The sequence below is a fragment of the Myotis brandtii genome, unplaced genomic scaffold, assembly GCF_000412655.1.
Source record: "Myotis brandtii unplaced genomic scaffold, ASM41265v1 scaffold1028, whole genome shotgun sequence".
NCBI classification, from domain to species: Eukaryota; Metazoa; Chordata; class Mammalia; order Chiroptera; family Vespertilionidae; genus Myotis; species Myotis brandtii.
The window spans coordinates 693,770-720,099 of NW_005353448.1; the positions used below are offsets into that span (position 1 = coordinate 693,770).

Sequence of the window (26,330 nt, forward strand, 5' to 3'; positions counted from 1 at the left end):
CTGTTTGCCCCTTCCTGCTGAGCACTGGTGGGTGGGTGTTGCAGGATAACATGTGGGCCTCCCCGCTCTGCTTTGGTTCCATAGTGCCTTTCCTTGTGTATAACCTTCAATTCTACTCCCCTCTGGGCTTCCTGTTGGAATGGAAGAGGTAGAGGAAAAGTAGATCCCTGGTTGGGGTACACAGAAGGGGCCACATAGGAAATAAACAGAAAGGACAGAGGAGGAGGTGAAAAATGAAAATAAAAAAACAAACTGTTTTCTATTTACAAATTTAAATAAACAGAACAGCCTTCCCCGCGGTGTTTGTCTAAGAGTAGCAGCCTTGCTGCTGTGTAGGTCATGAAAAGGTTGGTGTAGAGTTTAAAACTTCCCATTCTGTTAATTTCTTAAAGAACAGTCGCCAGAGTCTCGGCACAAAAGCTCATGATTTAATGAGGAGCAGAAACAAAATCTCTGATTGTTGGTGTTTCAAATTTCATTGGCGTCCTCTGGCAAACACAAGCTGATCCTCCGCAGCTTCAATACCCTTTAGCCTTCAATATAAGAGCACATGCTGAATAGGGAAGAATGGCCGGTTGTTATGTTTATTTACCCTTCCTACAAGCTGGGTTAACCTCTTCAAAACAGCTTTACTAAGCCCGTTAACCACACCACCCATCTGACCCGCAGCCGCATCTCTAATGTGATGCAAATCTCGCCGGGCACCATGTGCACCAGCTCCGAGCATTGTGTCTTCGCAGAGGCTACAAGTTTATTGCTGAGGGGCCTGTCCCAGCCATACATTTACAGGGGAAATGGCCTCAATGGCAAACAGTTAAATGGGAAATAAAGGGGATAGATGGATGGGCTTGTGTTTCTGCGCATTTATTTTTTAATTGCTGGTAACTGTTGACCTGGGATGCGGGCTTTCTTAGTCATCACTTAGTGGTTCAAGGATTATGGATGTTTCATTTTGGGGGGTGGAGCTTAACAGTCATCGGTTTTGAAGATGTATTTTTAGAGATATTGATATAAACCAAGATGATAATCAGCTTTTCTATGCTATCTCTGTTGTTTTTATCAGATTTCTAGTGAAATGAACACAACCCCTTCCTGCAGTTACTATTTTTTAAAAGTCTGGCCCTTCTTAAAATTACTTATGGGGTCAAGTGAACAAATGAACACTGTGGGGAACATCTAAGGTGAGGGTGGTGAAGGGAGTACACCTATTTGGGCAAGACCTGTTTCATTAAAGATCTAACTTCCCCTCCCAGCCCACCTTTCCCTACTATTTTATCTCCTTGTGAAATAATGAGTCCATAGCTATATCACATTAATGAACAATAAAATCATAAGCTTGGAACCAAAAAGAAGAAGGTTCATTTTTAGAGGAATAACTGGCCAGTGAGATAACGACAACCACGAGAAATTGTGATTAACATGAACTGTAAGTGGAGAAAGGTTCCAATCTGGCATACTAACAAGTTGCCTTGAGTATTATGGTCTGTCTTTAAGAAACCTACTGTATATGTTCCGCCCACCTGATGAGAGCTTGATTTAGCAGATCATTTTTCCTTGATGGATGTGGCAAGCGTAACAATGTTCTGGGCCTGCTTCAGTAATGGCATGTCGATCATACTCCCTCGGAAAGTAAAGGCTCCCTGGAAAACAGAGCATACAAACTTCCTGAAAGAAAGCTCGGAAATTATAGGCTTCCTTTAGGCACAAGAACATTTCAGATTCCACCTGAATTATACTGACTTTCCAACCCAACTTTTGAGGAAGCCAAAGTAAATTACAGGGGAAAGATTTTTTTTTCCTTCTAAAGAGGAAAAAAAATCTTTTAGCATTTTAATGGAGTGGAAAAACATCAGACACAAGGTATTGGAAACTGTTCATTTAACTCTTGAAATCAAGCAGGAAACAACTGTGGAAGGAAAAGGTAAATACTTCCTTATAGGTTTTGAAATATTGTATAGAACTTTAAAAACAGTAAAGCGCTCTGACAACTGATCACTATTTGAAAAATAAATGTATGATCAGGTTAACCTGCTTCTTGCTATAACATAATTGAGGGGTAACACTATCAGGGGATGAGAAAATGTAAGGTAGGATTGTACTGAGTAAAAAGAGATTCCTCTGTTGGTATACATTTGCAGGACAGGATTAGAATGACAAGGGACATGAGCCTGTAACCAAAGAATCACAGGTCAGTTGAATGGCAAGACTGGAAGAAATCTCTGAGCTCTGATTTATCCCCATTTTACAGATTCACTTTTGAAAACCTTCTGAAAATACTTATTGAATGCATCATGTGATCTAGTTCCTGTTCTAGAGGACGAAACAGGTCAAGGTGATTAGGAAATGTTAGAGCAGGGGCTAATACTTGGATCTCAGAACTTCAAGCCTTCATCACAGACCCCCCATTAACAAGGTAGTTCTTAGTGCATCAGAAAAAGAAAAACTTAATGGGCAGAAGGTAGCATGCCCAGAATATAAGTTAATGTCTGGATATTTATGTTCTTTTAATCACTTCTTTTTGCTGTATGCAATCACAACTCTTCATCTTAATTCATGGCAAGGATGCTGGTGTGAGTAGAAAGCAGAGATCTTTTGAGACTTGGAAGTGGACTAGAAAATCAATCCTAGCTGATTGATTGCATATATTGCCATCTACTTCTGGATTTCACAAGTAACTACCTGTCAACAGTCAATGCTGTCCTTATTCAGGGCTTCCTGGATGGGTCTCCTGGGCTCTCTAGAAACCCTCATGTCCCACAATTACACCGAGTTCTACATAGGATGGAGGTAAAATAAAATTGGCAGGGAATCCTTAGCAGTGACTTCAGAATTTATCTTTCAATCAACAGAGAGGCTTAAAGCCACTAGGATTAGAATTTTCACCAGGACTGTCATGAGCCACAAACAATGTTTCAGTCAATGACCAAGACCACATATATGACAGTGGTGCCCTAAGATTATAATGAAGCTGAAACATTCCTATCGCCTAGTGATGTCATAGCCATTGTAATACCATAGTGCAACACATTACAGTTGCCAACAGTATCCAGCACAGTAATATGCTGGACAGGTTTGTAGGCTACACCTCATAGCCTAGGGGTGTAGTAGGCTATACCCTCTAAGTGCTCTCTATGGTATTCACACAACAATGAAAGAGCCGAATGACGTACTTCTCAGAAGGTATCCTAATAGTTAAGTGACAGCATGGTTGTATTGCTTAACCTTCCCAGCCCTGAAATGATAAATCTGATTCATATGAACACCTGCATAGACTAAAATCCGTCATCTCTTACCCTCTTATTTTTACCATTTATACCCCCAGGTTGGCCTGTGACTAATTTCATTCAGCCTAGAACTGATTTTGGTCAGCTCTGGGACTATGATGAATTTTATGAATTTGGTAGAAGTTCCAAGGATGTTCCGTGCGTTAGCAGGAGACGTGAAATCAGGGTGTGAGTCTCATGCTGTTTTACAAGGCAATAGTCTAGTCTCCTTAGTGGAGTAAATGTTGAAGACCAAAGGCCTCCTGGTGACCCGCCCACCGAGTGGATTGCGGCCCTGTAAAATAGCACATCTGTCCTGCCAAGGCTGAAATAATGGGCTGGCGAGATGACATTAGCATAGATGCACATGAAATCAAAACAATGCACAGAGAATCAAAATGACGGCGTTGGGTCTATGCCACGCTCCCTGAATCTGCTCTGGGTTCCACGTGCATATCAAAGGGGCAGAATATTCCATGTAGTGTTTTAAGACAGAAGACACCATTTCTTGCTTCTACGGTGGCAGATTTTGCTTAACTTCATGAAGCTCAAGCTGGAAAACAAAATTCAACCTATTTGTTCTTTGTTTCCTTCATTTCAGCAAACTGAGGATTTTAGGGTTAAGAATTAGACGCCCACCATGAATATTCTCCTGCTTTCACATATCAACCAACAATATGGGTTGTTTTTTTTTAAACATATGGATCTACCTGAGAAATGTGATATATCAACCAACAATATGGGTTGTTTTTTTTTTTTAAACATATGGATCTACCTGAGAAATGTGACTGGGCTGTTGGTCAGGATTTAGAAAAACAGTTTGTCAAAAGCTGCTTGGATTTGTAGGGAGGGTTGGAAACATTCCTTAATAAATGGTTACAGGTAATTTCAGTTTCATAGCCCCGTGCATTCCTGAGAAAGTGGCACACATACCATTTGCAAAGCAAAGGAACTTCCATCACCATGAAGATTCAGACTATCATTTGGTTTAAATAGTAACTCACTCAAGGTTAAAGACCTTAAGAACCATGACTAGAACAATAATAATAATTTTTTGAGCAGTTGCTAGCCTAGCACTGGACATATTTTATTTCATGTAATGCTCGTAACAAGAGTGTGAGGCAGATACTATTACCCATCCCCATTAACAATATTTTTTTCTATTTCTTTTTAATTGTGGTAAAAACATAACCTAAAATTTACCATTTCAACCGTTTTTAAGTGTACAGTTCAGTAGTATTAAGCATATTCACATTGCTGTGTAACCGATTTCCAGAACTTTTTCATCTTGCAAAAGTAAAACTTGGTCAGTTCCTATTAAACAACTACTCCCCAGTTCTCCTTCCCTAGCCTCTAGCAATCACCATTCTGCTGTTTCTTTGAATTTCTATTCATCCCCATTTTATTGCTGAGGAAGCTGAGGCACTAAGAATTGAAGGAACTTGTACCTGTCTGCCCTCTAGCTAGTGGATGCAGAAGTGGGAAAATCCTGGCCCTCTCTGATGCGAAGCAGGTGTCCCTGGCTTACACCCTGGGCTTGTCGACTGAGAAGTGTTCCCTGACCACCTGATCAGAATCACCAAAGGGGGAGGGCCGCTGGTTAAAATGCAGATTCTCAGGCTGGACCCCATATGGTTTGATGCAGAAGGCCTGTGGGTTGGCAGGATGATTCTAATGCACGTTTGAGTTTGAGAAGTTCTGTGTTAGGTCCCCCGGTTAGAAATGGTTAGGCCGGCTTTGAAATGGATACAGCTCCATCCCTGCCCTCAAGTTGCTTACAGTTTGCTGGAGGAGACAGGGAAGAAAGCAGCAGGTACAATATAATGCAATAGAATGAGAGGAAGAGCCGGTGTGATGAGCCCAGAGCGATTGAAACGGCTGCCCTGCCCAATCAGGATCGTGCCGCCGGTTGCACAGTTCACTTAGATAGGATGCCGCGCACCTACTGCACGCAGGCAATCCCTGTTAGAGTGGCCATGGAGCTCCTTGCGCAATGGGCTTTTATTCCACAATCACCTATCGAGTTACTTGTGAAAAATGACTGACCCACTGCTTTGGCACATTTTACTACACACAAGCCTGTGGTTTCAGTCTCCCGGATGTGAAGGGCGGTATCACCTTAGACAGCGGTTCTCAACCTGGGGGGTCGCGACCCCTTTGGTGGTCGAACAACCCTTTCACAGGGGTCGCCTAAGACCATCCTGCATATCAGATATTTACATGACGATTCATAACAGTAGCAACATTACAGTCATGAAGTAGCAACGAAAATAATTTTATGGTTGGGTCACAACATGAGGAACTGTATTTAAAGGGCCAGAAGGTTGAGAACCACTGCCTTAGAATGAGCCTGGTGGCAAGTTAGGCATCGAAATCACGTCAACATTATCAGACCCTGAGGTTTTTCATGGCAGGGAGAATCTGACTTGTAATTTGATGGCAAAAGTATTGATGGTGGTGTTGACGACAATAGTAAACATATCTACGGGAAATATTCATATTTTGCATTTCTGGCACTTAGTGCCTGAGATATCTTTCCTTAGAGTACTCAAAGAATAATTTTTTAGAAACCACAATTTGATCTAATGCTTTCAAATAACTTTTTTGGGCATTCGGGGGTTCTCTCTGGCACTTTCCAATGACAGAGTTGCTGCACTTCACTGTGAGGGGGATTTCTCTGCCGGCTTTACTGATAGCATTTGAGCACAGCTGTTATAGTCCCTCTTTTTTGGGGTGACACTCTTCCTCTGTGACGCGAAGTCTTACACACAGCAAATTAATCATTTACCTCACAACAGGTCCCAGGGAATTCCTAAAACTATCCGTCAGCGTCGGCAATTATCAAATTTCTCTACAAGGTCTTGGTTGTGTCTCTACCTGCTAAAATCCTCCCAGCCCAGCCACGACCTCCTGCAATACAGCTTCCATCCGCACAGAGCCACCTGCTCCGTGACGCTCCTCACGGTGGGTGGGGACGATGCTCTGGCGGACGCTGTGTCATTCTCACTCTTCTTTCTTTCCAATTTTTGCAACTTATCCACTTGCAGAGTCCTTGGACAGGTCCTCGTAGGGCCTGGTCCCCTCACAATTTGGTTATGACGCTCCTTTTAAGGATGTGAGTTGGGTTGCCTGTTACTCAAAGCTCAGTGGCTAAGCTGCCCGGCTCCCAGGCTGGTGAGAGATCTCACTGGGAGAGTGCTGGACGCTTAACAGGGGAGCCGCCCCTTCCTAATTGGGATCCTGCTGTAATTTTTATGAAACATCAGGTCGGATCTCCATTTGCTTAAACCTTGTTTTGGCTCCCTTTGGGCTTACAGAATCAAATGCAATGCTCCCCTGACCAGGGCAGGCCCTGCCTCTGCTCTCGGCCTCGTCTCCTGCCAGTCCAGCAACCAGCATCTCACACACACACACACACACACACACACACACCCCTTGGTATCTCTCGCACACACTGTCCTCTGCTCTGAAGGCCCTTTCCATGTCTATATGGCAAATTTCTTGTGCTTCAAGGCACAGAAATATCACAAGCATTTCTAGACTTCCCTGTAGGGCTAATCCCTTGCCTCCCTTTCCTTAGGCAGCCTCCCTTTATAGCCCCTGTCACACTCCTTTGTAATTACCTGTTTACACTGTTATCTTTCTCACTTTCTCTTGAGGGCAGGAGTCCAGTCTCATATTTCTTTGAATTTACAGAACCTAGTACTCAAAACATGGTTCAGAGTGGAGCCTGGCTCTTTAGTGGGGCCGGAGTGGGGTGACTGGGTGGGCCATGGCCTGGGAAGATGGAATTTATCCTATGTTTCTCTTTTCCTTATCTGCTGGCACCTTTCTGTACCACTCAATCTTTCCCTGGTCTCATAATACTCACTAGTCAGTTGGCTCATATTTGCTGAGCCTCCAGTAGACACCGTGTCTAACCTCAACAAATATGATGCTGGGTTGGGGTCAGGTTAGCTCATGCAAATGACTGAAAAGTTAAAATGCAAGTGAGTATGTTATATTCGTGGTGCAAAGACAAAGAGAAGGAGCCATCGAAACAGGGATGGTTTGGCCAGCGAAGGGCTTCGAGGAACAGGTACTTTTAACGTCGGGTGTAGAGGGTCAGGGATGCCAAATGAAGGTCAAGAGAGGGGTGGGGAGATGAGAGTGGGGTTGGCTTTGTCTGTGTCCCTCAAGAGTCCCATGCGCTTCTGGTTGTCAGTGACTCAACAGAGCAAGCAAAATGAAGGACCACAGCGTGAGATGCAGGACCTTCCTATGGCTCTGTCTGTGGGTGAAGGGTTTTCTCTAGGGCCTGAGGAAAGGGAGCCCAAACTAGCCCAAATTAAAGCAATCTGAACACAGACAACATTTTAAAATATTGGTTTTGCTTCTCATCAGCTGCTTGACTGTCTGTATGACAAAGCACAGCACGTAAGACAGTCTCTGCTGGATGAAGCAGGACTGGGGACCCCCTGGATCCCTTTGCTCCTGCTGCACCCCCAGTGGGCCCAGACTGGCTCCTTCCTGGACCCTAAGGAGAGGAAGTTGAACCACCTGTTTCCTTTCCTTTATTCTGGGCACTTGCCCTCTGTCCAGGGGTGGTCTGGGTACCCAACAATGGGAAAGCTAAGAGCTGGCGCTGCCCAGCTCAGCCTTGCTGCTGAGTGAGACCATCATGGAAGGACTGACCCCCACCCCCCAGCCCACCCCACAAACACAGATGGCTCTCTGGTGCCAGGAGAGGGGTTGGAAGCGGGTGGAGGATGTTTATTCTCCCTCGAGGAGGAAATATCAAGATTCAGCAACTGTGGTTTATACACTACAAGCTTATACCCCCAGTAAGCCCTAGAATATTCCTTTCCAAGCTAAAAACGGGATGGGTGCAATCTTATTAGAAGACCCATTACCAAAAAAAGAGGGTTCATCTGATGGTACTTTACACTTTTACAAAATATTTCAAAGACATTCTCTCACTTGTAGTAGGGAAGGCATGCTTGTTTCTGATTAATAGATGCAAAAACTGAGGTGCAGTATTAATTTTTTTTAAAGAACGTGTGAGAAGGAGAGGACTAGAATCTAAGGCTTTTCATCCAAAATCTCAAACTCTTCCCACTAATATATATATCTCAAAGTATAGCTTTAAATGGTGGTACCTGTGGTTATAAACAAATTTTTTTATATAATCATGTAAAGTATACTATATACTTTAAAATTTTATTTTGATGTGGTTTATTAAAAATAACCAGCATATGTAAATGACTATTTCAGAGATATTACTTAGGGTGAAACTGAAAAAAAAAATAATGACATATAGGTAAGGTACAGATAAGTAAATATGTGAAAATACAGTTTTAATAACTGAATTGGGAACTACTAAAATATAACATGCTTCCACCCTGAGTTTCCATTTGAAAGCTCTTACTATAATTATTTTGGTATAAGAAATACCAAAGGATATTTTCAGTGGGAAAAAACTTAATTATAAATATGTGAATGACATCTTCCTGAAAAGAAACCCAAAACATTTATAAGGAGGATTAAAGACAGTGACATTTCATCCTTCTATATGCTTCTGAATATCGGAATAAACATCTTTTAAAATTGCCAGGATGAGAGTAAAAGGATATTATTGAAGACTTGGGAAATAGAAAACAAATTTTTTTATATAATCATGTAAAGTATACTATATACTTTAAAATTTTATTTTGATGTGGTTTATTAAAAATAACCAGCATATGTAAATGACTATTTCAGAGATATTACTTAGGGTGAAACTGAAAAAAAAATAATGACATATAGGTAAGGTACAGATAAGTAAATATGTGAAAATACAGTTTTAATAACTGAATTGGGAACTACTAAAATATAACATGCTTCCACCCTGAGTTTCCATTTGAAAGCTCTTACTATAATTATTTTGGTATAAGAAATACCAAAGGATATTTTCAGTGGGAAAAAACTTAATTATAAATATGTGAATGACATCTTCCTGAAAAGAAACCCAAAACATTTATAAGGAGGATTAAAGACAGTGACATTTCATCCTTCTATATGCTTCTGAATATCGGAATAAACATCTTTTAAAATTGCCAGGATGAGAGTAAAAGGATATTATTGAAGACTTGGGAAATAGAGAACATTTTTTAAACACTTTAAATTGTAGTGATAATTTGATAGGTATTTTAATACTGTTCAGAATGAAAATTCAATACTATTTACATCTATGGTCAGAGAATTTATAGATGCTAATGTAGCTCTGCATGGAATTTCTAAAAGTTCTACTGAAGCCATTCCACATGGGCAATAACCCACACTGGGCGGATCTCTCCTTACTACTGGCATGGCAATCCTGACAGATGACTTTCCACGGCTTTTGAAGGGGAAGCCTTTCAAATGACTCATGAGAATAAAACAGTTGGAATATCTGAAGGGGCTAGTTTCCTACCTGACTGGGAGATGCAGTGACAATTCAGGCCTGTTGAACTGCTTGGGATGGTGCTTTCTGCCCCTGCCTAGGAGCGCAGCCTCAGGGGGTGTGAGGTGCGGGGTGCGGGGTGGGGGGGGGATCCTGCATCCTGGGCAGCCTATGGAATTTATTTCCCAAGTTCTGAAAGGTGGAAAAGCCTGGAGAAGCTCCCTTTCATCCCTCCCATCCTTTCCCCTGTGCCTCTCCGGCTGTAAAAAAAGCGCACAAACCATCAATGGAGACCCGAATGGATGGCCGAGTCAGCTCCCGGCAGCCCTCCTGCCGGGTCAGTGCTGGCCTCAGGGCACCAGGGCCCCCTGGCCAAGCAGCCCCTCTGTGACTTCCCACCAAACAGAAATAGGCAACTGCAGGATGAGCACATTCTGAGGTGGTATTCAGTGACTGCTGCTGAGACGAGAAGGACACCCCGAAACCTGGAGAGAAAGGGACTTGCTTCTCTGGGTCCTCCCGTTTGAGGCACCTTGATGCAGAGGTTAGGAATATGGGCTTCTGGGTCAGCTACACCTGAAATGGAACCCAGGCTCTTTCTTTTGCTGTGTGTGATCCACAGCAAATAATGCTACATTTCTGAGCCTCCGTTTCTTCATTTGACACAGCATCAGTATTTGAAAGCAAATATACTTAATCGAATTTAAAAACGCAGACTATCAGCTGCAGGAGGGAGTGGAACAACGGGGAAGGAAGAACAGAGTTTTCAGTGGAGGCTGAACAGGACAAGGAAGTCCTGGCAAAGACAAGTGCCCGCCCGATGGGTTTGTAAAAAAGGAGGAAATTCCTGGAATGTGGCTGGTGGGTAGATGTAAAATGAATAGACATCATTAACATTTTGCTTTTTAGAAAGGAATGGTTTAGCTTTAACTCTACATAGAAAATGGAAACAGTGTGTGCATCAGTGAGATGGATTTGGGACCTTACCAACAGCGTTAGGAAGTTGGAGGAGGAAAAAAGCAGAAGATTTGGAAAATGAATTTGGCAGGGCAGGTGGAGGTGGCTGAACCATAGGGAGGAGAGATGAAGTGAATGTCTGGGTCAATTATCTTAATTCTAGAGGCCTGGTGCACGAAGTTCATGCGCAGGTACAGTCTCTAGGCCTGGCCTGAGATCAGGGCCATCGTCCCCCGCTGCCTGCAGCTGGCCCCACCCTCTGCCACTACCTACCCCCAGCTCCCCATTTGTCATCGGGTGATTGGAGCCTGCTGGCTGGGGGGAGGAACCAAGAGGTCGGCCGTTCCACCCACTTGCCAGCCCCGCCCTGCCACGGGTTGCCCTCTGTGTGTGGGGCAACTGGTGGGGTGGGGGCCTTGGCCTGGTGCCACCTGAGTCCCCCACCACCCACCTCTGGATCCCCATTCACCATTGGGCAATGGGAACCTGCTGGCCGGGAAAAGGGACCGAAAGGTGGTCAGTGCACCTCATATGACTGGTTGAGCAGACGTTCTGGTCATTTTGTTGTTAGGGTCAATTTGCATATTACCCTTTTATGATATAGGATTTGACCAGTCCAGAGTCCTCTACCGCCCAGATGGAGGGTCTCAGTGGACCAGGGCCATCCTTACTTCACAAATAGATAGGGAAGACCAAAGGTGCTTCCGTTTTTAAAATTCTTTTCAGAGCTCACAAAATGTAGGCAGCAAGGTTTATCTTTAAAAATTTTTAGGCAGAATGATCAGACAGAAATAGACAAGTCTTTGTTTTAAATATCTTTAAATCTGGAAAAATCAAGCCAAGTTTATCATGTGGAAAGCTACCTACTGAAGTAAAACAATTGGATTTATAAACATTGCAAAACCTAAAGGAGCTTCCACATTTTCTAGCAAAGTATACATCGTGCTTAATTTTCTCAGTTTTTTAATTGGTTTATTGAGGTATAATTTGCATACCATAAGATTCACCATTGTTAAGTGTGTATAATTCATTGAATTTTTAGTAATTATCTAGAGTTCTACAACTATCACTTCCCTCCCAGACTTTTTTTAAATTAGAAATTTCATCTAAAAAGGTTTTTATTTAACAAATAGTATGTAAATATTTTAAATTTAATTTAGAATATTTCATGTCAATTTAAGCTGGTATTGCCTATGAGAAAAGCAGAGAATGAAGGCCATTTTATTTTATTTTATTTATTATCCACTAATATTGTAAGAGAACTATCCCTTTGGCCATCTCAGAGATTCAGATCTGAGAAAACCAGAAGGAATTCCTCAGCTAGGAAACTAAAATATATCTTAAGCTACCCAAGAAGAGTTACACGTGCTTAAGAAGTAACCAGACACCCAATCCAGTCAGCCTCAGAGCCTCTCTGTGTCACCAAGTAGATTCAAGAAAGAGTTAAGTTTTTCTCAAATGCCATCTCAAGAGTCTAGGACAGTGATGGTGAACCTTTTGAGCTCGGCGTGTCAGCATTTTGAAAAACCCTAACTTAACTCTGGTGCCGTGTCACATATAGAAATTTTTTGATATTTGCAACCATAGTAAAACAAAGATTTATATTTTTGATATTTATTTTATATATTTAAATGCAATTTAACAAAGAAAAATCAACCAAAAAAATGAGTTTGCGTGTCACATCTGACACGCGTGTCATAGGTTTGCCATCACGGCCTTAGACTATTCTTTCTTGGGAAAACACATCTAAATGAACAAATATTAACTTTAAGGCACTTTAAAGGATTTACTACTATACAACTAACTGATAACAATAATGGATGGAATAAATGGTAACAATTTTTTTCTTTGGGTTTTTCTAGAAGGAAACAAAAAGTCAGTATCATATATTCTATAAGTACAATGAATAATTCTTTTTAGCACTGCCAGAAATTTTGAAAGCAGTTATCTAACTAGTATTTACTAAATATATACTGTGTACCTATTTCTGTCCAAGATGCTGCAGGAAGGTAATTGATACAGAAGAGAGAATTCTTTACTTTTTAGGGTAGTGGTGAGAATCCCCTCTCTCTTTTTTTCATTGGGGTCCACTAACCTAAACAGGGAAAAAAAGAATTCTAGAAAATCTTGATTTATATATTTTAATAAAATTTTATTTACCTGCTTTTAATATTAAAAAGAATTTTAAAATTTTAAATAAATTCAACAAAAATTAAAAGAATGCTCTAAACCAGGGGTGGGCAAACTTTTTGACTCGAGGGCCACAATGGGTTCTTAAACTGGACCGGAGGGCCGGAACAAAAGCATGGATGGAGTGTTTGTGTGAACTAATATAAATTCAAAGTAAACATCATTACATAAAAGGGTACGGTCTTTTTTTTTTTTTTAGTTTTATTCATTTCAAACGGGCCGGATCCGGCCCTCGGGCCGTAGTTTGCCCACGGCTGCTCTAAACTCTATTAAATTTAGTTAAAGGAGAGGAGGCAAGGGATGGTGGTGGGGGTATAGTGGTGATGTCATGAGAAAGAACAATATAAAGAAAAGGAGGAAACAAAAAATAATTCTTGGAGAGGAAGACAAGGGAGGAACAGGAGACACACATAGAAATACACATATACTAGTAGAGTCATACATACTAAGAGGGAGCAATACTGTAAAAGGAAAAGAGACAGAAGGATGTCCAAGGAATAAAGCCATCCTTTCGTGGTCCTCATTTAGGTCTTGCTATTAAAGGCACTGAAAGCCATGGTGTGTCTGTGCAACCACAGGTGTAACTGAGGACTGACTTGGGGAACCTGCCCTTTGAGGGAGATGAAACAAAGGCAGGGACTAGCTACGGCCTCATTGCCTGAGGCTCGCAGTCTACCTTGGGAGGCTGAACAACTGATGACTAATGAAACGGAACGGGTTTGCAGTGATCAGAGCTGAGAGATCTTTCTGGGGTCCGGCGGGGGGGCCAGCACAGGACAGAATTGGGAGGGAGGGAGCCATGTGGGAAATCATGGCTGGGAAGGCAGATACTCTGTATTCTTTCTTGCCTCATCAGAATTTTTGCTCACCACCCCCCCCCCCCCCAACACACACCCAAAAAGTACATGACTAAGAAAATCATGCTAATCGGAACTAACTGAATTCACATTTTGTTTGTGACCAAATATTTTTAAGGTTCTATCTAGTTTTGGTCATTAACATGGGGACTCACTGTGACCCAAGTGAAACAGCATTTATGCTAACTATGTTCATATCTTTATCTACAAAGCGAGCCCAGAATTCTGGTTGGGGCTCTACCATCACCTTGGCTGTGAGTGACCTGGGGCAACTTCCAAACCCTTGTTGGGTCTTGAAGTATTAAGCTGCAAACAGAAGGGATTTGACTAGAAAATTTCTGAGATTTTATCCAACTAAAAAAATTACTCTTTCTAATTGAAGATGAGTGGGGGAAAAAATCCTGAAAAGTATAAATAAGAATAAAATTATTTTGATTAAAATATACTTAAGAATGTGTTCTGAATTAAGGATGAAGCAAACAACTTTAAAAGTTATCAGATTTAACCTACACACAAAATATCTTATCCTCGAATACAGAAACAGCCGTTTGTCACTAAAAGTGTGTGAAATAGGATATGATCAGCACTGGAATTGTGTCACATTGCTTTAAATGTTTACAAACCTGCAAAATTTGTTGTTAATCAAATTAACCTTAAAGTCACCATGGGCAGACTCTCAGCTTGTCTAAGAATTTGAATTTTTCAAGTCCAAATTATGGCATATAGTTCTAAAAATATTAAATGAATAAGAGATAAAGGGAGCCTCGCATGAGTAAGAATCTCAAAGACAGAGTTATGTCCCTTCACCTTTCATTTTCACAGGAAATCACTCCATTTGGATTTTAGTATTCCTGCTTCCAAATAAAGAGGAGAAGGCTGTGGGTGGTGGGAAGCAGGGGTGTGGGAGGGTACATTGTTGTCTATTAGTGGAATCAACCCTTTCAGTTGACAAAGACAACAACCAAATCTGTAGATGGTTTATTTGATCTGCGTGAAAGAGTGGCAGTGGGATTTCTGGCACTTGAATAAGCGGAAACAATATTTTTGGCTAGAGAGACTTTTGAGTTCTCTCAGCGAGCCTTCTAGAAGGCCATCTGGACCAAACAGTATTTCTTTTGTAAAGCTCTGCATTTGGAAACACAAATGAAAGGTGTGCGGGCTGCAATCAGATACCCAAGAAAATAATTTGCTTTCAATATTGGTGTGTGTGTGGGAGGGTATTCCTTGTAATTTTCTAGGTGAAGAACTTACATGAGGAAAAAAAACCTTTTTTTTTTAAATTAAGATATATGTTCCTCATTTATATTCCAGTAGAGGATTTGCTTCTGAACACAAACTTATTAATTTGCATTATTGCTTACTCTAGTGAAATTAGAATGTTTCAGTTATGTGTGTTATTTATAGTCATTATGTCAGGTAGTGGCCTTGTTTTTGACCTTTAAGTTGTTCGTTGAACCTAGATTTTAAAGATGAACCTTCCTTGTTTTTAGCCAGTTTGCAAAGCTGTAACAAATGAAAAATCTTGAAAAGGTTAAATGAAATCCTTCCAAAATAAAATAAAGCATTTATGGCAATGATAGCAATAAACCAGGGAGCTTGGAAAACTGGAAATGAAGCAGAGCCATATTTATAGGCAGATACTGCAGAAATATGAATATTCTAGCAAAGTACCTTTGAAAATTGGTCACATGTGCTACATTTTGCTATTCTTTCACATTTTTCTGTTAGAGCGTCCATTTGAAAATAAATGGTAAATTCTTATATTAAGATTTCTTGGAATTATCAATCATTTTTAAAAAGCAACTACTTCCTTTAGCTGTCATTTTTGTCCAAGAAGTGATGAATATAGAAACAGAAAAAAATATCACTGAATTTATCATATAGACATTAAATACATAGTATCATACATACATGAATGTATATGTAGTATAAATGCATATGTTACATATGTTTATTTGTAAACAAATTATAGTTTCCACTGATATCAACTAATATTAACTAATTATTTACTTCAGATATTTTCATTTCAATGATCTACTTTTCATACTACATACAATTCTTAGTCAATAAAAAAAACCTGTTAAAATCATATTTTTAAATAGGCAATACTAACTTTAGTTGATAGAGAATTTTTAAATGTTATGGAACAACATTATTATGAAAAATGACATAAAAATGAAATTAACTTTCAAAAACCCTTTATAAATTTAAAACAAATCACATGGAAGTGACTTATCCTGGCTAAAATATTTTATTGAGTAATTCAAAGCTAAAATAATTAATGACATGCAGCTTGCATCTCAGAATATATTTTTCTGGAAGGATGAAAGAAAGAATCAAGTTTGATTAACATTATGGCTATATACCTCACAATTGATATCAGCTAAATTAGAAATAATTTAGCTTATGGGAATTAAAATAGGGGCATAGAGTATGTGGAGTGTTTAGACATTTTCCAACAGACTTAATAGAAGAAGATGACCTCGGTCCTTAAAGTCAATTGGTAGCCTAATTCTTATTAGTGGGGACTAGCGTACCAGGCAAATTCTTAAAGTAGTCACAAGTATCATTACCTGCCAAACAGTGACAGATTATTATTTTTTAATGTAAAGTATTTTCACCTGACATTAGACTAAGGGCCTCAAACTTGCTTTCCCTTGAACTTCTAATTAAAATAAAACAAGAAAATTCATGTGATACCAGAGACTGAACCCCAATAATTTGTCTACTCATGATCTAAGTATCCCCATGAATTTTGTTATTGGGAGAGGAAAGGGAAAAAAGGAAGAACTTTTATTTTTGAATAATAATGATAGCTATGTAATAATAATTACTATTATTACTATAGAAGACACAATTACCCAGCATTAACTGTAAATTTCAGCTATACCTTAGTTCTTAGGGAAGAATATAATTTAAGATGGGAGCAGAAAGTAGAGAAAAGCAAAGACATGTAATTTTGCCTTCTTGGGTCATTTCTACTTATAAACATTTCTTGAATAAAGTTTTTCATCCGAGGGGGGGAAGAAAAGGTCTTTCAGAAATTTGTAAGTGTCTTACTGGGACCCAACCATCAGCTTCCTCTCATTGACAGAGTCACCTGTGCTTTGGACAAAGTAACCGAGGGTGTATGTTTTCATCAGTGATTCACATTTGAAATACAACAGATTAGATGTTTGTTGGAAGCAATCCTTCCTACAACTGAGCAACCTATTTATACTAAATCTCTACAAACAGAACCCACATGATTTAAACCCCAAGACCTCTCAAGACCCGGAGTCACCTACCTGCAGACCCTATTTTTGTGACCAGCCAATTTGTAGGCAAAGTGAAAGAAACATGCGAACTGGATAAAACAACCGTGTGTCCCCACTGGAAGCCCCATTACTTGAATCACTTCAACCTTGCTGGACAAAGCACCACGAGAATTTGCTGTCGGAAACAAACCTACACGAATGGGGCACGGAAGAAATGACCTAATAGTCTCCCTTCTGCTCCAATCTCTACAGTTCTGTGTTAGCAAAAGCTGCCACACTATTGTGAAAGCTTATGCCCCAACAAGAGGGCATTGCTTATTTTTTTAAAAAAGTTCAGAATTTAACATTTAAGTTGCCATCATCAAAAGGCAAGGACACCCGGAGACGATTTTCCCTGGGAACAACACTTTCAAGATAACAATGGAAAAGTGTTGTGTTTTTCTTCATCCAAGAACTTAAATGCCAGTAACAGAGTGTGTTTCTAGTTGGAATGTTGTTTGCTGGCTACCTGAAATTTAGGGTAACTTCTCCCATACCCTAGCTGCTTACAATGCCAAGTGGCATCCTTTGATGTTATCCAACATGAAACCCAGACTGGAACTCTGCCTGGTCTGCTGTTTTGAGGGCCCATATCCTGCCTCAGTTGATTATTTCAGTTGGAGGTATTCATCACATGCATGGCCTCAGCTGACATAAGGTGCACACAGAGGTGTAGAATATTTAAGGAGAGTGTGTGCAGGCAAGCATGGGAAAGAGGAGAGCGGATGGGGTTATGTGCATGTATGAATGAAAAAGTACATGGCTCTTCTCTCTAGATAAATATCTATGTTTCAGGATATGGATTTTTGGGCCAAGATAGAGAAGTGAACATAAAACACAATGTCAATAATATTTTTCTATGAATTGCCATGTTTTTCCAATGGTCACTACTGATTTGAAATGAGAAGATGCTATTTATCCTGAAAGTGGTATATGTCCAGATGGGATATTTCTGATATCACAGATTCTGTCTTTTGATTTTAAGTGCAAATTTGTACAAAGATGATCTTGTGGGTGAGGGTGAGCATGCGTGCCTGGTTGGAATTGAAGGCAGGTGTCCGTAGGGAGAGGGAGGGAGTGACCCATTTAATATTGTTACTTACTTTCCCAAGTCCTGGGATTTTCAGGTGTTTTTATTGCCAGTGGAAAGTGCAAGTGACACTTCTCACTCTGATGTCACCAGTTTTTGCTTTCTGTTGTTGTTTTTTTTTTTTGTAACAGGGACTATTTAACCTTTAGAACCTTAATAATGTTTCCACATCCTCCCCTAAGTACTTCTGCCTTGGAGGTATCAAAACCTCACTCTTTATGTAAGTAACAAGGGCGAATTTAGATATTACCTCTAGGACAGTTTTGCAAATGCAACTTTCCCCCCACCCTCTTAAAGGGAGGCACACGGTATTATTGCAAATAACCTTTAAGATAATTAACTGACAATGCTGCAACTAGCATAAAATCTTCCTTCAGGCGACACCTAATTTAAGTGTTACTGGCACAAAGTGGAGACAGATTGCGCATCACCACTGCAATATTTACATAGCAGAAACCCACAGCGCAGGAACCGCGAGGCTCAATGATGCACTAAATTAGGAACAACCGTGCTCCAGTGTTAATTTGCTTTCCATTCTATCCAAATCTCAGGTCCAGGAATTGGTACAAGCACATACACAACCTCCCACTCTTGTATGACTAAACCGGAGGAGATTTTTGTACTTTTCTGCCCCATTATTAAAGTAACTTGACATTTATTTCTCTCCACAAGAACCATTTGATCAAACTGTTTATTTCATTACAACTTGCTCTCACTTTGATCTAAAATTATTTTCATATGACAGCTGTATCAGAGTCTATAGAGAAAAACTAAACAGACTTCCTCTCTTTTCTCAAAGGCTGCCAACATAGTTTATGAAAAGAAAAAAAAAAAGAGAGATGTGAGAGCCAGTTGGTGAAATATTTAGGAACATGGCAGGGCGAATTTACCTTAGGCGAATTTCTCACTGATGAATATTGTCCCCCCAATTCAAACCCTCTCCACCAAAATCATCCCAACAATGATTTTTTTTCATTCCTCCCCACAGTACTTTAAACACCGGTTTCATCCAAGTCGTTAATAAAACATTTACCTTTCCTAATTGTTGATGCTCTTCAAAGGCGGCGATCAGTTCTTCGGCCCACTTAATTTTTTCAGGGGAAGGAGAAAACTGCTCCTGGACGGCTGCAATTTGGTTAGGGTGTATCACCTGCTTACCTACAAGGGGATTAACAACACCGGGAACACAAAACAAGTAGATGTTCAAACAGAACGTCTGAACCCTGAGAGGCTCCTGAATGCCTCACAGACTGTATGTAAAATAACTCATTATTTTAGCACATTTAAAAAGAAAATAACAGCAATTGGGCAGGCTTCTCCAGAATACCACATAAGAACAAACACAACAATGGGAGTAATTGTGTTTCCGATCCTATAGAAATGCCACCTTGGTGCAGATAATCTCTCAGTTTTAGCTACAGGTGGACTGACTAAGCAGCTCGTTGAATAACTGCTTTGGCTGGAACTTTAAAGGATAATGTCTGCAAATTAGAGTGATTATTTTGAAGTAAAGAAGAAAAATTTTATGTTAATTCTTTCTAATTTGTAAGTTGTGTTTGGCTTATTTGGCACCATTACCCTGCCTTCCACGATTTCTTTTAGAAGTCATCTGTTGGTTTTCATAAAGCTTACGGAAGCAGGTATTACAACTATATTAATATCAAATAGTGTCTCATAATAATAATTTATTTTTTTCCTCTTAGATATAATATGTCATTTCTAACCACTAGTAGAAATTCAGATTTCAATGAGAAAATTTTATTCAGTACAGTAAACTAGAAGGCAGATTTAAACAGTGTGGTCCCTAAATTACTCCATTTAAAAATGTTTAAATAAAAATTACAGAAAGTTTCTCGACCTAAAAACATAACCAGATTTTTCCTTTTTTCTTAGAGAATGAAGATACTTAGACACCAGATGAAATCTTATCTTTGTAGTAATATTTTCTTTTTGAAGTTTAAGGATCTTAAATAAAAACATTATACAAAGATAAGAGTCACAGGATTCTAGGAAATCATGCAGTCATTAAAAAGAAACAGTTTAACAATCAGGGAAGAATAAAATCTAATCAGGTCATTAATAAAATGAAACATAATTTAATGTTATAATAATGTTGAGGTTATGTTTTATTACGTAATAAAATTATGGAAATATTTGGTTCTTTAAAATGAATGTACGCTTAATGATCACTTACTCTGCTAAGTATATTTGTTGGTATATCAATTTGCTTTGCTTTCGAAATAGTGTTTTAACATTTAATCATTAGAAATTATATCATTGATGTTTTTAAAAAGGTCAATTCCAGTTATTGCCATTATTCTATCGAATAGAAAAAAAGAACAATTTTTTGTAAAAAATATTTTTTTTATTATGAAAAAGAGTCTCCATGAATAAATATAGTAATATCTTTCCTTACAGTGGCATAATTAAAACATCCTCACATTGCTATTTCATTTTTAATCTGTCAGCATATTAATAAAACATTATATAAATAAAGCTGCTTTAAATTATTTGAGGAATAATTTCTGGGAACAAATAACATCAATGATGACAAATGAGAGCTTTTTTCAATAGTAGGTACTGAAATTATATTTAAATAATCTAATAGTTGTTACAATATTATTAATAAAGGATGTCAGTTCTGGTAGTCATTTTGTACTAATTGTTGGTCCTGAATTTTATAATTTATGTACATAATTTACACTGATGTGTAAAAAGCCAAATTTCATGGGAACTTCATAGTATAGACATGATAATTTGAGGAGCAAAACACAAACTATTTAAAATACAGTAAAACTACTGATGGCTTGCAAGTACCCATATGTTGGTAATGAGGCTAACTTTAAGATATGTGTTAGGTTTTAGAAATTTATGAGCATTCATTTGTGAAGTTATCTTTTGTTGAATTTTGTATACCTCAACAACTGAATATCGGACTTTAATGCCATGTAGGAGCAAAGCAAATATTTTATACAGAAGAGTTGTTATTGACAAGTTACTGAGAGGGTGCAAAATTGGAAGACATTAAAATTTATGACCATGAAATCCTTTTTACAGTACCACTTGATATATCATGCTTTAAATCAATACCTGTCAAGTCTTTTAGGTAACTGTATGATGCTGTCATTTTTGTCTTCTATAAAAGACTGCAAAAAAGAGGAAAACCTATAGAGTTTCATATTTATAATCTTTCTTCTCAGCATGTAGTACTGGAGTCAGCTCTTAGAGCTTTATTCTAAGGTTTATTTTTGGTTTATTTTCATAGAAATAATACCTAAAGTTAACAATTATTTTATACAGCCAATGCATTGATTTAAAATCTGCCTACATGGGTTGTGGCTGTGAAACAATGACTACAGAAAAGAAACTACAACCCACTGTTTCATGCATGGTTCACTTTAAAAAACTATAACTCATTAAAAATATATGTAATTTTTTAAAGTACAGAAAATCCGGATAACACAGACTGCGTGTTTCTTTCAGTGTTATGGATAACACAATACTTTCATTGAATTTTAAATTTTCAACCACCTGCTTCAGACAGGACATGTGTCCGTCCTTCCTTCCTTCCTTCCTTCCTCTCCTCCCTTCTTGTGTAAAGCCCAAGGAATGGAATTAAAAGATAAATAATTAGGACAAACAGATCATGAGTGGCCTAAAATGCTTATTAAATCATTTATTGTTTTAAAATACTACAAATAACCTCCTATCTTATCAGACTAATTACCTTTTATTGGCATGTAGAAATATAATTGGGACAACAAAGACCTTCTTTCTAAAAATTGCAAAATGGTCATAAAGTGTAGCTCCCTACTTCACTGACTTGTTCGCTTGAATATATAATGGGCACTGTACCCTCTGTGCCTCCCCACCCCCCCTTCCATTTTTTGTGTGATTTAATACTCCCTGTTGTTGAGAAACAATAGTGCCAAGCCCATAAGCTCCTCATGCTGAGTTGGGCACAGTCTAGAAATTTAAATCTGATTTGAAATAACTTGTCTTCTGCGATTGAATTAGGGACCAATTTAATGTAGTCCTGTATCTTGGAGAAACCCTAAAACTCCTTTGTAAGTTTCGGAGCAAACATTTACCCCAGAGGAGACTGAGGACACCCAGGTTATACTGAGTGATGGTGACAGAGGCCCGCGTCAAATTCAGCGCTTTCTGTTTCTTATTGCATTAGTGCCCATTTCAGAGCAACATCTGGTTGCTTGGCAGCCAATGCCGCACATTTTAGACCAACAACATCAGGGTCTATTAGATAGATTTCATGGAGTTTTTCTCCAACTTTTCCATTTGGGCCACGTCCTAACCAGTCGTTAGGAAAAGGCTGGTGTACAGGCCAGAGGGACAAGGACAGCCCCAGGACCAGGGCAGAGGCACTCTTTCTTTCTCAGTCACTATTAAATGTAGGGAGGATTTGTTAATAGCTCAGATGATTGAAAAATATTTCCCTGTAAGAGATTGCATGTACTTATTTATTTATTTACAAATTTGCGGGGGTCCCATTTTAACTCTCTATGTTAAAAACACAAAATCAAATATCAAAGCTTTATTTAATTCTAATGAACCACTTAAGATGGTTTCTTAAGCCTTCAATTTTACTTTGGGTTAAGTCATCATCCATTTAGATATCTTGTGCATTTAAAGTCACCTTAAGACATGTTTCTTTAGTAACCCCTAACTGGACACATTTCAAAAATATTTACCAAAGGGGTAGCATGGATGCTTGTCCTTTTTCCTTATTATTTGGATACAATTCTGAGCATGATATTTCTAGAATGTGCAGCAGAAGGACAAATAAGAATAAAAGATTTTAGAGTGTTTTTTAATCCATGGTTGCACATGTGTGTATGCAATTGCAGACATGTGTTTGGGTATAGAATTCTATTGTGGTTTCTCAAAAAGTAGATTTCTGTTGCAAAAACACAATTTTCGGTTGCTCCCTGGGCTCCCGGGGCCTGAGTGACCAGACACACCAATCAACAGATATCCGCCTGCGCTCCAGGACCGGATTGTGAGGGACCCGCTGATCGCAGTGCCAGCCAATGCCCGTAGGTGTTGCCAGGTGCATAGACACATATCGGGAGGTGGAAGAGAAAGAAGGAGCTTGGAGTGGCAGGTGAATAAAAACCGAGTTATGAGTGAAAAAAATAAAAAAGATATCACCAAATTTTTTTTTCAGAAATTCATTAATATTTGGACTACTGGAGGAAATTTTTCTTTAACCCATCAACACAAACTCATAAGGCAGTTCACCCAAAAATATTTCTACGACAGTCTCATCCCTCCCCTCGTGTCAGCAAAAAGTGCAACAAAATACTTAAGAGGACAGAAAAAAAATGGTCACTAATCTAAAGAGAAAATAAAATGAGTGATTTGCTTGTTGACTGGCAGAGCCCAAGAAAAACCTGACCATTTGTTGGGTGGGTTCTTGCCCTGGATGGCTTTTTCATGTTTCAGATAGTAGAACAGGTAGGTGTGTGAACTACCTGGCTACCTTAAGGAACACTGATTTCTGGAATGTTCGCAAATCTAGACACTGCTGTTCAAGATACCGTCGAGGACCATACCCGTAAATCCCATCGTAGCTCCTTCTCTCGCCTGCCTCAGAAGCCCCTCTTCGTCTCGAAAGTCGATGTACACCAGGTCTATGGCCTGTAGACCAAAGGCCTTCGCCACAACAATAATCTTTTGTCGGGCGTAGAGAATATCTTGGGTTTCTTTACTACTTGTTGCACCTGAAAGTGGGATGTTGGCAGAAAAAGGAGAGAGGTTAACTTTGGAAACTGAACCCATACATCTCTTGCAGAAACTCAGTATGTAAGGATGTCTAAGTCCTCCCTGGAATTGCTGCCCAGCGAGGTGATGATTCAATATAAACGAAGAGGGAGATGTGGAGGCAGAGTTAAACCTCATGTCCCTCTTGCAAGGCATCTTCCAGGATAATGGCTGTGTGCACTAAGAAAAGGCCCCTCCCCCCTCTCAGGAGCCAGACTCATGAATGACTTGGTAGGTGGGTGACGAATGACTTCTGATATGTATTTTTCCCTTTGGCCATCACTTGGAAATTGTCGGTCCAAAGGTAGCACCGCAAAAGGTGGCCAAGTGGCTGTGTAAGGAAATGGTTAAGTTCGCTCACTGAGCCCAGAATTTCACATGCTGTGGTTGCATTGCCCTGTTATCACTGAGGTTCTGAGCCAGATACTTCGGGGTTTGGATGGAGAACTTAGAGAAATGGAAGGGCACTCATTTGGAGAGAGGCAGAAAGTCTCCACTAAACTATTGGTGATACTAAGTCCCCTGGAAAGATTGGTATTAAAATAAGTTCCTTTTATTTTCACCCTGGGGGTGGGAGGGAGTGTGTTTACATTTGCTCAGGGAAAGCTCCCGTCTCAGGTCACTGGGACTGTGGCTCTGAAACACCTGTGACCTTGGCTTCTTTTCCAGATGCACCGTCTCAGACCAGGGGCACCGTGCCCACGCGATGGGGAAGAGCAGTGAGAACAGGCATGCATACTATCTCAATGAATATTTAATAATAAGGGTTCTGAAACAGATGAGGAGGTATTTAAAATCTATTTTAAATAATATTTACATACTACATATAATATAGAAAATTATTCAGTAGAGCATATGTGAAACTGCTTTAAATTTGTGTTAGGGGCCTCATTCCCCTTTACACTGACGTGAAAACAAAATATTTAAGCAACAGAGAGGATGTTCACATAATACTTATTATGAACAAAGTAGATGCTGTCTCTCCCCGAACACGTCTGAGGCTGCAACGGCCTTTTGATTAGTTATTTTATAAATGAACAGAGGTAATGGTGTTGTGTTCTGAAAGCAGGACACCAGTGAGGTGTCCTAAATTATCAGGAAGTGTCCATTCAGCTGAAAACCATTGTCATGGTTGGCAAATATATTGTCATGTAAATGTCCATTTGTGAAGGGGCCCAAGAAGAAAAGTATACACGTATATGCAGAGAGAGAGAGAGAGAGAGAGAGAGAGAGAGAGAGAAAGAGAGAGAGAAATGAGTCTTTGACACCTATGCTGGCTCGAAAGTCTTCTCCTCCGAAAACGACAGCATCTAGGAAAAGGCCCACTGGAGGCCCGGCCTTTACTGCTTCTTTGCACACTGCCTGTAAAAGAGCAGAGCAGAACATCTCACAGAAACACACGAAGAGAGAGAAGCCGCATGGTATAGATTCAGCACCAGAAAGATCCAGCTCTGAATACAAGGCAGTTTGTCTGAAAGCAGTCCTAAAAATGCAGCCCCAGTCACCCCTTTCCAAAGGCATTTAACATTGTTCAAGATAAGTCTGCTGTATACATTGGCTCTGCTTTAATGGATTATATTAATATAGCCATTAACATATATTAATATAGTTAGAATGTTTGAATTGTAGTTCATCCAATTTCTAGAAAAAGTTTGAGTTAACTCACTTTGATTGTCCTATAAGTAATTTATATTTTTCCAAAATTTATTTTTGCTTTAAGAGACTCAAACCATACACATAAAGCCACAAGAAAGAAGGAAAGAATTTTTAAATCAAACTAACTGAATTATTTGCATTAGGATCAAGATTTCTTAGTAAGTGGTTTTTAGGATTAAAGACACACAATACAAAAATCTACAATGCCAGAGGGGAAAATAAAAATGCAACAAGTCACCCAAGACGTATTAATAAGCCACTTTGATATTTCTATGTGAAATAAAGATAAATGACATTCGTCGCAGACATCACTGTGAACCTACAAAGGTTCCTGCTAATATATGTGGGTGGGGATGACATGAGAGACCCGTGAGGACCCTCCTGATTAATTTCAGGGGTTGTAAGTGCTTCTCGGTATGTTATGGAATGAAATGGCAAAACAGTGCTAAAAATTAAATCGTTACATGAATCTAGCTGCCTCTAAGAGATATGCTTTGATTATATTCCCAGAATTCTAGGGTGGGCTTGGAAGAGTCTGTGGTTAGTGGTGTAAGCACGCTTGAAGCAGCTCCCCACACACTTGCACTCTGCTCCTCCTGCATGGTCCAGCGGGTCTCAGAGTTTCCCCTCAGAGCGTTTGCTCACGTATTACCTCTCCAGTACAGCTCAACTATCGTTTTATTTTGTTTCATTTTTAGGAATTTCTTCTCTCCTGCCCTCCGGGATAGGGTGCTACACTGATGTTCACAGGTCAGGTGTAATGTGAGGCATATTTTGGAAAACAATTTAAACGACAACTGATAAAGGGATTTTTTTTTACAAGCTAGCTATTAATTTGTC

The 26,330-nt window shown here is 39.5% G+C and overlaps 1 protein-coding gene across 1 annotated transcript in view; it reads right to left on the reverse strand.

Moving 5' to 3' along the window:
- Positions 1-406: 406 nt before the first annotated feature.
- The window catches only part of CLYBL (citrate lyase beta like), a gene marked incomplete at its 5' end in the record, with an annotated part of 216,885 nt that continues 190,961 nt past the window's right edge, over positions 407-26,330 (reverse strand). Inside the window, 5 exons of the mRNA XM_014536117.1 lie at positions 407-553; positions 1,521-1,640; positions 19,087-19,211; positions 23,627-23,794; positions 25,103-25,196. Coding sequence (XP_014391603.1) covers positions 1,545-1,640; positions 19,087-19,211; positions 23,627-23,794; positions 25,103-25,196 — 483 coding nt within the window. The remainder of the gene's footprint in view (positions 554-1,520; positions 1,641-19,086; positions 19,212-23,626; positions 23,795-25,102; positions 25,197-26,330) is intronic.